Below are 12699 nucleotides of genomic sequence, written 5' to 3'. Positions count from 1 at the left end.
AGTTTGAAGTCCTAGTGGTTCTCCCTTCACTTGTTGCAGACTCTGTTGTGTAGCCAACTGCGAAGCGGCATGTGCTTGTGCAGCTTGTAGTTGGTCCAGAGGAGCTCGTCGGTACGAGATGACTGTAAACTCAGGCGACGAGACCGCATGCAGCACGCGGTACAGCTGCGTGTAGGCCTCTCGACTTGAAATGGTCGTAAAATTGTCGTCCATGTCCACGGCGACGCACTCCATCACATCGTTTTCAGTGAATGCTTTATGAGCCTCTGTGCCTTGTTAGCACCACTCTCCCAGTCGTAGTACCACCTCGGAAAAGCTTTACTGTTCAGGTGGAATACTACAGGTTTCTCCTCATCTAACGCAGTATCTGAGCCTCGGATCGTGACCATCAGTCCGGATGGCCGATCCAAGACCCCAGCGATCCACTGACCGTCCAGATTCGTCTCTGTCTGTACACCCTCTTGGATTTTATCTACCTCGACGCACTCTCCAGGTCGGAGACTCACATCATTGACTGCTTCGAAGCGGGCGAAGACTGCTAACAACTCACTAGGTGGAGGCTGAAATGGGGCACTTCCAACCGGACGTTCCGCTAGTCGAATCTTCACACTCAGTGAGGATCCGCAGTAGCTTCGGTCAATATGCTCCGGACAGCAGTGCGGAAAGCAGCGCAGGATTTTAAGGCCTCTGGTGCGGTTGCTCCTAGTTAAAGTAAAACAAAATGGTCAGTCGCTACGAGTATCACCTCATGCGAGTCATTCTCTCATGCGTATGCAGAAAGTGAAAATGGACAGCGCAACGCGATTACGATGCCGTACCGCTTGTACTCGGAATGAAACAGCTGTTCGTGACCGCACTCGAGGCGGAAGTAGCTGCAGGTGGATACGCGTAGCGGCAGCGATGGCGCCGACATGTCAGTAAGGTGTTTGGCTGATGGTCTCTCGGTGTCTTTCTGGAAACTGGAGAAGGTCGACGAAGGGTCCCTTGAGGTTGCAGGATTGGAGCTCGTTGCTCAAACGGGGGAGGTGGACGCAGAAACACGAACATAGACTGTACGCGTATTTATCACTGCTTAGGAATAAAACTATTTTTAAGACTCTCTATGCCGCCGACTAGCAAGATTGGGACTAGCGCAGGCATAATTGGCTACGCGATAATTCGTTGTATATTTAAGAATCTACAGTGACATCCAGCTATATACTGCCCTCAAAATTGTGAGCAGTATGAATGTCATTTCTTCACATTTTATGTGAAATGCCTCGGAAGCAAAGCTCACTTACCCGCTGCATTTTATACAGCTACGACACGGCAATACTTCAGTTGTTTGGAAGCAAGCAATCCATCCTATACGATTGAAGTTTTCGGGGCTGTAATGGAATGAATGTATCTGGTGGCACGACAGACACGCAATAAAACACCGAATGATGTTACGAGATGACGGCGTGGCTGATGAAAAGATATGCAATTGATTGTCAAGCTTTCGAGAACCCGAGTACGACGATGCAAGACTCATTTCAACAAGATTAATTTTGCTGGAACTAACCGAAGGCGAATTTTTTTCGCACTTTGCTGGCGAGGCGCAGTGGCTTTAACAATAATGCGTCGGCCGTTAATATCCGTTAATATCATCTCTCGTTAAAAAACGAGCATCGCTGATTTAAAAGAGTTTGGCGGTGTAAGCGAGTCGCATGACGAATGCTAAGATTTTATTATTTTTTATTTAGCAAAAGTGTCGACATGGACACTGTCACTTTACACATGGGCTTGACAACCATATGCGAAGCTGACGATTTCGGCAAAACCATTTCAGCCGGAGCTACTACATTTTACTCAGCGTCATTGTCTAATTTCATGCAAAGAAGCAAATGGTCGATACAGCTACCGCATATTACAACGAACATGTAACTTCGTGAGGGACGGTTAATTTGGTAATGCTATTTTGCAGACATATTCGATATAACAGTAAGCTATCCATGAATCTTAAATCTATTCACGGTTTTTTTTAGAAAAGTACAGGCCCGCCATGGATTACAGCACTATTAGCTACAGCCTTTACCATGCGCTCCAACACTGGTCTAAGCTTACCGCTGTAGTACAAGGAGTCTAAATTATAGAAATCCTTTCTGAACCCTCTCACGAGTATCCCATGACCTACACTGTGCCATTTCTGGTCAATGTGTCTTAAAAGCGCTACATCCTCTTATTTTAGTTTCTTTCTTATCAAGATTTAGCTCCGCCGCCATCTAGGAAACCAATGACGATATCGAGCGATTCGGAAGGAAAGGCTAGGGTATAAAATGTCATTTCATGTACACGCTTCCGGTAAGTCCTGCACGATATGAACTGTGTTGCTGTCTATCTATATAAACCGCTTTTGAACTAGATGTATGATACAATGAAGTTTCCTGAGCCCAGCAGATCTCGTTAATATATGCAGGTCGTGGCATCATTACATTTTTCTTCGAACTTGCAGCTGAAACACACAAAAATACACAAGCTGATAATATGTACCTTCACCCTAAACAGACTCAGAAATAACTCATGTAGTTGACAGCAAGACTATTTGTAAACCACAGTACATTGTTCAAAATTTACCAGACCGTCAGAATTACGCAAGTATAAAACACGTCGATTACACGATTAGCTTACGAATTACGCAGAAAACAATCGATATTTAATGGTGAAAACGTAGTCCAAAAGTAGCACAGCAAAAGTGATTGGGGAATAATGGGTATAGACCGATTTTTCCATACGGGTCTCCCTTGTGCGCACGTGGTACAACCACCATACTTGGTCTCCTAAGGCACTTACCATCACGGTTTAACGCCAAATTAATTTTATGTAGCCTTAGCACACATACATTATATCACCCCATGTGAACACATTGACCCTTTTACAGAATGTACCAGGGATGCCATTATACTAAAAAATGACGTTCAGCGGCAGACACGTTCATTGCTGCCTTTAAGAAACCAGCGTACGTTGAGCCAACTTTTCTGCATACAGGGCAGATACCACCCCGGTTCTCGGGCTTCTTACGACAAGTCGTGAGTCTTGCAGATGGATCTGGTGCTGCGGAAGAAGCACGCACCGGGCCGCCGTACCGTCGGGACAGCAGAGCTATGAAATTACACGTGTAACTGTATTATTTATGCACCTGACAGCCTTTCACTTTGTCCTATCAGTGATAGGCTATCACGCACTACCGTTGGAGATGCTCTAACGTATTGTAATAGTCTCGTATCTCGTTCCGATACTTAAGCGGAAGATGTCAGCTGGTTACATTTTATATTACAGAGTTTTACGGCTGAGGCATAGCCATGAACCCTGGCTATTTTTGATAATTAGGCGTTCAGTATGATTAATTTGTGGTCAACGTCTTTCAACCGTGGGATCGTATTCTTTCGTAATTTGTTTTAGCTGTAGATCGTAGCCAAATGTCACACATTACAATGCTTAAGCCTCTATTCGTTGAATAGGCGTCAATTTTTTTCAAAGTGAAGGAAACGGTCAGTTGGTTCGGTGATAAGACACATCAACGGGCAAGTCTTTGGTCATACTTGCATATTTTGCAGTATCGTTGAGAATGGTCTTAGGCGCTCCTAACGACGCTATCACACAATAAAGGTGATCCTTTTTGCTTAGCTTTTGCCGGCGTTATATATTATAGGAAATGAGATAGCAGGAAGCAACCATGGATGGCGTTTGCAAGTGCCTCAGAAAGTGTAATTGTCATCGTGATTTGTAGCAGCATGCTTCGTTTTATCTTTAATCTTGTAAGTAGAAAACTGTGTTTGGGATCACACGCTCATGGTGCGGTTGTAGGCAAAAATCAATTTTAACCGCGACATGCCGTGCCACGACTTTGATGACATGACATGCGAGGACATGAGTGACAGTCGTTAAAAGCACTACAGTTACTAAAACGCAATTTTATCCCTCTTCTATAAAGAGACTCAGGAAGTCGCTGCAATTACTAAAACATAGTATTATACCTTGTATAAAGTGAGATGCTGAAAACTGCTACAATTGGTTGTATACCTTTTTTTCTTAATGAGACACTAATAGATGGAAGCTGAATCGGCGATATTTCAGACGTATGTGTTAGGAAATATCAATGTCAATGTCAAATAGCTCACTACAGGATTATCTTTGCTGCATGCCATCATCTCTTTGTGCCACTGCGCCCCGTGGAGTCTTCATGGACATCATGATGCCACCGCATACTCACGCTTAGGGTAAGTTATAGCTCCTAGGGAAACAGACAGTCAGTACGACCAGCCCCAATTAAGCGCAAACGTTTTCGCTTCCGAACGGATCTCCACGGCGGACATAATTAAGAGATCGATTTGGTCTTGTGTTTTCAGCTGACGTAGTATGGGGATGCGTCATGCCTGACGAAGCTCGACTGTTAGTTTCAGAACCTCAAAGCGTAAATTGTTTGCCGCCGTACCTGTTGCATTTTCGTTGGTATTTATTCTCCTACTGTGCAGCTGCAGAATCTATATATTATCGTCGTTAAGTGGTCTCAATAGAAAATTGTAGGAAGGGTCTCCAGCATAGATCTGATAGATGGCACATAGAGGGACCAGCACGTCTTTTAGCAGGCAATACAGGTATGAAGGGCGCAAAAAAGTCCAAAAGGAAAAAAAACTGGACAGGCAAGTATCTGCGGAAACGGTACTTGCGTTCGATAAGAAGTTACATGAGCTAAATTCCTACCTTAAACTTGATTATATGGCGCTTCCAAGACGGTGGTGACATTCATCTACTCGATACGAGCATCGCAACAGGACGCATGCTGTGTGAACACGGTTCCTGTATTTTGACAAATATATACGTAGGTAGCCCATCACCCTGCCACTTCTGCACAAGATGATGCTTAACGCTCATTCTCTTAAAAAAATTGATGTCTGGCATGTGCCCACACGACATCTTGGTTTTTCTCGTACCTAAATACCGAATACAGTACTGCACCCCGTTTTCGAGCCCTTGGACCTTTAATAAACTTCCGGATGCGAAGATCCTGAATATAAATGAACTATAGTTTGAAAGCTAAAATCGATTTAATTCCAATTCCTTCATGGTCCACCCCCGCGAAAACGGGGTGCAGTACTGTACACGCATTTTTTGTATTTCCAACGATTGCACGCCCTGCTTACCCCTGTTAAATCAAAAGAAGAAATGCAAATTAAAAGTGGTACTGTATCGCTCGACACTTATCGGACCCGACAGTTCCTTGATCAATGTTACGAAATCTTATGCATTGTTGTGATGTAACACTTCAAACAAACGCGCACGCAAGTGGACCAGGCGGAGAATCTTCTTCTGTGAACAGTCCGCCCGCCTGGTCCTTGTAATATTGCGAAAAGTACCGTCTACTACCCGGGAACTCGATCACTATCCTCTGTGTGCCCCGCACGAATCTGTTGTTTTGAGCAGAGGTAAGTAAGGCCACCCTCTGAGACCCCAAATAGAACCCGACCGTTTGGATACGCTGGACGGTCGTTAGACTTTCCGAGCTATGGAAGCCCGACCAAAGATCTAATGCGTAGGAATGCGCAGCAATCGTTATACATAATTCATGTCGCTAGTGAGCCCGCACGGACACCGATTTTGGTGCGATAGTGATTCTACCTCAGTGCAGCGGGGCTGCCGTAGCGTTAGCGTCGGAGGAAGAAGTTCGACTCAAAGAGTCCTTAATACAAAGCTCCTTGCCCCAAGGAATTCTCGCACCCAGGGCTCAAAAAATATTAACACCAATTTTTCTTTTGCTTCAAATCCGAGGTTTTTTTTACTTTAATACGGCCAAGTCATCTAGGGGTAAGTGTATATGTTCAGCTATCTAGCATAGCTAAACCTAATCAATGCATAAAGTGTGGCTTTCCGTCAACGTACTGAGAGACAATGTTAACTCTCCAGCTTAAGTACTGAGATTTTGCTATCTCTCTGAGTTGTCCGTATGCTGTGTGTCCCACACCCTATAGCTTCGTTACACTCCCCCCATTAAGATGAGAGCATCCTCGATCTCGAAACTTCCTCAGCGAGGTCGCTTCTTGCCAGTGCGTTGGGGGTCGCTGTACCTCACCCTTACATTCCGCTCATTTGTGAGCTCGCAAACGCATTCACATCGTTGATACCCAGCCCATCATCCGGGGACCAGGGCCCATTTACACCAGCGCGCAGCGTCTCAAGATCTCAAGTGGTCCTAGACCATCCCGCACGCGCAGCGCCAGCGCTGGAGCTTGCCCTAGGCTCTTGACTCATTTTTTACAGCCGCGGACAATACTCAGCGGTCGATCCTCGCCTCACAAGCGAGAGGTCAGCAACTGGGCACAGCCCTCTCGTTTTACGAACTCTTGTTCAAGCTTCAACAAGCTTAAGGGCATTGCCCTTTTAGCTCAGTGGTCGAGCACTCGTTTCGCAAGCGAGAGGCCGGCAATTCGATCCCATTCGGACTCAGCCCTCTCACTACAGTTTGGTTCATTTTCATTTAGCATAAAAACTAACCGAAAAATAACGGTTTTAGTCAGGTGTTTTCAGCACGGACGTTATTAAACCAATCGACAGGTTCATTGTAGTTTTAAAGAAAGGACACGCGGCACTAAAGCGAGCTGTAAGGCCAACGGTATCGTGCCGATTAAGCCGCTGAAATCCATTTTTTACGGCGTTGATAATATGCTAAGCTCAAGAGGGGTGGATGGCTTCCCATTATGCTGTTTTTAACCTCTCCGAGAAGGTCTACGAGCGCAAAAACCTTTCAGCCCATGATATCAAATGTTGCTCAGATTGACCGGGTTTTAGACCTTTAAAATCTCTTTACTTTTTTCGTTTAATTCGCGAAAATTCCCAGGCGACCAATTATTACGTCACACCATGAACAAGGATTCGAAAGCGGTCAAGAGTACGCGTCTCGCCCTTACAGCTTCATAGTAGAGCGTTGGCTTTGCAAACGACACGTCGGTGGCTCAATCCCACTCGAGCCCACGAATAACGAGCAGTATTGCATATGCAATAAAGCTTACAGGCATCGCCCTCATTGCTCAATGGTAGTGCATTGGCTTTTAAAAGCCAAAGGTCTATGGTTCGATCCCGTTCAGGACACACCACCTTCACTGCGACAGCTTCCCTCCATGTTTAAACTCTCATTCTGAACAAGGTTCTGCGAAACACATGCGCATCTATCGCGTCGCTTGGACCTTGTAACAAGCACAAAGTGGCAGAATCCAGCAGGACCACGTCCCAACACCCCCCTGCCTTCTGCCTCCTGCTCACACGGTAAGCACCGCTGCTCCGGTCCTCTGGTCCGAGCCTGAGCTCAGCTACTGACCTGTAGCCACCGCCACTAGTGGTGGGAGGCGCTCGGCGCCTGGCGACGTTGTATCGATCCCTGCTGGCACCCTGCAGCGGATGGGTCAGGTCATACGCGTCAACTACATCAGAGAAATCCTCATGGAGAGGTACTTCGAGCTCCCATGAGTTCTAGGAATGATGCAAATTTCTTCTGCAGACGGTACTGAGTACGACCCTGGTGACGAAGTGCCACAAGACGTTCCACGTAATAGTGAAGATCAACATGATCATTGGGCAGAGCTGAGGAGGGGGGGTTATCCCAAGCAGGATACTTGCGCTGCGGGTCGCCATGCTCTGGGATAGCGTCTCGACGTGTGCATCCACGACGCAAACGCTCCCGCTCACCACCGAGCAGCTGATCTCGACGAGATACTGCAGAGGGCAGACGCATTCGAGCACCCACACACGGTTAACAACCGGATTGCTGACTTGGAGCGGATCGTCGCCAGCTTCATCAAGCAATCCATGAGCAGGTCTCAGACCTGGAGCGTCATATCGCTCAGCTCCACGCTCCTCTTCGCTTGCTCCTTCATCACGAGGACTTTGGTCCGCGGCACGTGGCTCCGTTATGTTCGGTCCTACCGCCAACGCCTCCACCCTCACCCTGGTAGGGTCATGGTACGGCTTGAGCAAGCTCACATAGAATGCCGGATGCGTCCGCATCATCTTCGGAAGGTTGAGCGTGTATGACCCTTCTTGTCCACAACCGTGTAAGGTCCGATGAACCTAGGTCTGAGTTTGGTCTTAAAGACCGCAGACACTGCATGCGAAGGGAGTTTTTTGCGATAAATAAAACGAGGCCTCCAACCTTAGACTCTGTAAGACTACCTCTGATTCTCACATCAGCATATTCTTGTTTGCAGGTCTTGGCTCTCGGCCAAAGCGTCGCGTACCTGACGCATAATGCTAAGTCTCAGCAACACAAATTCATCGACTTGCTTGCGAACCGCAACAGGGCTGAGATCAGCAAGCCGATCGGCTATCCCCCCCACACACTAAGCCCTGAACCACTGTGCCGTGGCGGGCCGCGGGAATATGTCAAGCCGTTCACATTGAGCGAAGTGAAGCCTGTCGAGGCATGCACCGCATTGTTCAATGTGAGCTCGGCGATTAAGAGCATCGTGCTTCAGCGTTTAGTCGCCTTAGCGCATACGCTTCTGAGGGTGTCCTTTACATAGCAGCCCACGCGTTCAGTCTGACCATCGGTCTGTGGATGGTCTGCTTTGGTCATTTCCAAACGGGTGCCAAGCACCTTGAATAAGGACGCTTAGAAATTCGCAGTGAAGCACGGGTCTCGATCCTAGACAGTAGCCTCTGGCAAACCATGTCGACGAAAGACATGGCCACGCTGTACTCTCACCATCAATAGTGTCCAGCACCATTGCTAAGTGCGCCATCTTGCTCAATCGGTCTACAAAGCCCACGATGCCTGTGTTGCCCGCCTTATCCTTCGTAAGGCCAAACACAAAGTTTATACTGATGGACTGGCAGCATCCTGTGAGGGCAGGCAAGCTCGCCAACGGCGCTACCGCATTCGGTGTGGACTTCGTCCGCTGACGCGTCTCGCACGTGTGTACGTCGGCGCTCACTCATTTGTACAGCTTCAAAGGGCCACCAGTACATCAAACTCACCGAGCCATAGGTCTTCTCACGACCCAAGTGTCCACCGACGGGTGTATCATGAACCTCGTAAAGGATTCGATACTTGCGGTCCTCGTCGTGACGGACGACGACACCAGGAGTGTCCTCAGGGTTAAGTCTGTAGTACAGCAGGCCATCATTGAGAGTGTATCGATGCAGCCTCGCGCGTAGTCGCTCAGACAATTCCTTGTCTTAGTCTTTTAACTTCTTGCTCCCAAGAGCTCGTGGCAGGACTACGCACATGTCATCCTGTGCATACGTTGCGCGTATCATTTCAGGTATGGACGACGTCACTATGGTAACGTGGGCTAGCTCGTAGCCCGGCCTGCGCTAGAGCGTTTCGGTCACTACATTAAGCCGCCCCGGCTTGTACTTCACATCGAAATTATATTGGGCAAAAAAATGAGAGCCATCTCGTCATTCTCTGAAAGCGGTGTGGCGCGTCGCAGTGCGTTGCGCCGCATGATCCGTAAAGATCCCAAAAGGCTTAAATCCCAGTAGGTGTACCCTGAATTTGACTAGGCCATACTTCATGGTAAGTAGCTCTTTGTCGTGAGCTGGGTATTTCTTCTCTGCAGCTTGCAGCTTTGCGCTGGCCAGACTCAAACGCGATCACACGCTCGCGTCCTTCGGCGTCTGCTTGTAGTAAAGCACTCCCGGTTGCAAAATTGGAGGCGTCGCAGACGACGCTAGCCGGACGTTCCGGGTCCGCTGGGGCAAGTACTGGCGCCCGAAGAAGACTCTCCTTCCCAGCCTGGGAGGTGACATTCCAGCACCACGGTGCATACTTCTTAAAGAGATTTCTACGGTGGCCAAACCATCTCCGCGTAATTTGCGCTGTACTTATGCAAGTGAAAGGATAAACCAAGCCACTTATGTAAGTCCTTCTGGCGCTTGGGGAGTGGCCAGTTCACGATTGCCTTGACTTTGGCAGGATCTGCCCGTAAGCCACGCTTCCCAATGAAGCAACCGAGGAAAAGTATCTCCTACGCGCCGAATACGCACTTTTTCGCATATTACTGACTAGTGTGCATGCACTCGAGCATCGCTTGCAAATGTTCAATGCGGACCTCTCGCTTGGTAGGCGGGTCGCTAAAGCCTACACTCACCCTAGGCATAAGTCCGGACCTGAGAGCTCCACGTCAAGCCCGGCGAGTAGCCAGGAGCACCCGAGAGCGACAGAGAGTACGGGTAAGCGTACCAGGGTCCAGCCATACCGTTTGATTCTCCGATTGTGACTTCACCGTAAGACGTTTAAGTCGTCTGTACGCGCCGCAGAGGAGCAAACGTATTCGTAAGTGCGGTTTGGTACGGCGTGGGAAGGGTCACCTGGCCTGCCCACGTAGGTAAGGTCGGTTGCGATCCCAGGGCTATATCAGCACATGCACAATATTGGGGGGGCTGCCAGAATCTTTCGCCGCTCGTAGCTTGCGCTAGCCTTGTCGTCTGAGTTCCAGCGATACCACCAGATACCGCACCTTCTGCAGCCACACCCACTGAATTTAAACTGGGTACCGTACCACCAGCAGTCCCAAATTACAAGGAAGTCACAAGAGTCTACGTACCCTTTCCAAACAAGCCCCCCCCCCCGCAAGCACCAGCCAAGTGAGCCGCGCCCATCGCCAAAGAAGCGGAAGCGCTCGAGGTCGGTAGGGTCGATGCTACCGCTTGACATGGAGCTGGCTGATCCACCTGCAGATTGTTGCTCAATTCTGCACGTTCTGTCTTAATTATGGCCCTGCCAACGACACTCCTCACGGCTCTCAAACCTCCCAACGTGATATGTCTCGACGGGATGGGTTCGCAAGCGGGGTACTCGGAGCTAGGTGATCACCAGCTGCAGGACCGAGAAGAGCTCCATCAGACGCATCTTCATCATCCCTAAAGAACCCGAGCTGACCGAAGGGTCCATCAGGTCCTCCACTCGCACTGTCGACCATCTCGCTGACTGCGTCGTCGAATGCTGCGTCTTGGTCTCTCTCTTCACCACAATTCTTCCCGTCCATCCTAAGCTCTTGGATAGGGTTCAGTCTCCTCTCTCATCACGCGTTAGTACGCGATAACCACTTTGAACTCGTCGTAAGTCGACGTTCCGAACTCTTGTGTAGAGACGCTCCGATTTCAGTCAGTTCGCAGCGGTCTTTACGCACCGATTCAGTACTTACTGAGCTTCACTCACGTTCAAAGCGATCCTCTCGCAGTTGCGACTTCTTAACTGATCTAGTTTTCAGCTACCAAAGCGTTCTCGTCCCAAAACGAGAAAGAAGACCTCTCCGTAAGAATCACCTGGGGCCAGCTCGTAACATAACGGGTCTACACTTACGTTTTGAAGCAGCTATCATTCCAACGATAACCACACTTGATACGCCTCGGCGCCAATCAAGTCGATATCTAGCAATCAAAATACCCTGCTTCTCTACCAAATGTTGCGCGCCTCCCTCGCTGACAGAGTCGGGTACTCCGTGGTTGTTGTACGCGAGTACGGACTCGAGCGGGGTAGCGAGGCCAGAAGTCAAGAAATCAAGTAGAAGAAAGGTTGTTTTTTGTTGTTAATTGACGTTATAAATTACGCGACTTGGACTAAAGAACGAAGCCGCCGGGGGCTCCACTGATTCACTTGCAGTGGTGACACCTCGCCGTCTTCATACACCAGGTACGCTAGGAGAGTGTCCTTCCTCCTCTTCGTGGTACTCCAGCATCTTGCTTAGCATCAGTATTCCGTCATGCCACTCGTTCTAGCTTCGGCTCGCCTCGCATTATGCAGCACTTGGATCGCCAAGATCGCGTGAAATTTCTGGTTCTCACGTGCCGGTCTGGGTTTCAAACAGCTGATGCGAGAGATTGAAGCTCCTCTCCACGATGACTGCTCAGGCCATGTGGCCCACGTTGAAAGTATCCATCATGCTACCAGCTAACACAGTGAGTTCTGTTGACGAAAAATTATTAGATAAGAGCACAATGAGATACCCTACATAAACTCTCCTATTATCTTTGGCAAGGACAGTGTTATCTGGCAAATAAGTCTCATTAATGGTATTTCCGTTTTTAGAAGTGTGCACCGCTTCATAAATATTCAAATTTTAATATTGACCGGAAAAATGCACTCATAGTTAGTTTCGCTCGTGCTGTCATATTTGGGCCTGGTCGCGCGTCGAGGTCAGGGATAGGGCAAATCACCTCCGTCTTCTTTTTTATCTGACTCTCTATTGAGTAAAGGGAAAATCGTTTTAGAACACTTTAGAATACTCACATGCCCTTTTAACCGCTCGATTGACCAATCAGCTCGTTGCGAGGAGGTCTGGACTGATCCATGAGATTGTTTAAACAATTACTCACTGAGCCAAAATATCTGTTTTTAAAATAATGAAGCTAACTTTTAGTGCTTTGCAGCGATTTCGGGGGGTTATAAGTAGCACCGATGGAGTCACAACTGGGTCACGACCTTGTGACCTGGTATCTCAAGCTACTAGACATTTTTCGCGTGACACCTTTATATATACAGACGCAAATTATATTGGCCGCTATGAAGATGTAATGGGCCCCTCCATTACACAAGTAGGTAGATTTCTCTACATAAGTAGGTGCATTGGTATACGACTAGCGTGTGCCGAAATGCTGTCATGCCATTGGCTGATATATGGGGAGACAGACCCATTATTAGCCAACTGGACGGCTGGGGCCTTCGTCGTTAAATAAGGTCATAGT

General features: G+C 48.2%; 1 protein-coding gene and 2 pseudogenes across 3 annotated transcripts; 2 read left to right on the top strand and 1 right to left on the bottom strand.

The window, feature by feature from the left end:
- Nucleotides 1–256: 256 nt before the first annotated feature.
- PITG_17281 (uncharacterized protein) lies at nucleotides 257–913 on the bottom strand (the record flags this gene model as incomplete). Its single annotated transcript, XM_002896746.1, has 3 exons — nucleotides 257–316; nucleotides 387–702; nucleotides 819–913. The coding sequence occupies 3 exons, from the start codon at nucleotides 911–913 to the stop codon at nucleotides 257–259; spliced, it is 471 nt and encodes a 156-aa protein (XP_002896792.1).
- A 5477-nt stretch (nucleotides 914–6390) lies between these two features.
- Nucleotides 6391–6460, top strand: PITG_29268 (annotated as a pseudogene). Its single transcript has one exon. The product of its transcript is annotated as a tRNA-OTHER (tRNA).
- Nucleotides 6461–7032: 572 nt separating this feature from the next.
- On the top strand, nucleotides 7033–7104 carry PITG_29267 (annotated as a pseudogene). The gene has a single exon. The product of its transcript is annotated as a tRNA-OTHER (tRNA).
- The last annotated feature ends 5595 nt before the right edge of the window (nucleotides 7105–12699 follow it).

This window comes from Phytophthora infestans, genomic scaffold, assembly GCF_000142945.1.
Source record: "Phytophthora infestans T30-4 supercont1.53 genomic scaffold, whole genome shotgun sequence".
In the NCBI taxonomy this organism is placed as follows: Eukaryota; Oomycota; class Peronosporomycetes; order Peronosporales; family Peronosporaceae; genus Phytophthora; species Phytophthora infestans.
The sequence above is the reverse complement of the archived record's forward strand: the minus strand, read 5'-3'. Positions and strand labels throughout refer to the sequence as shown.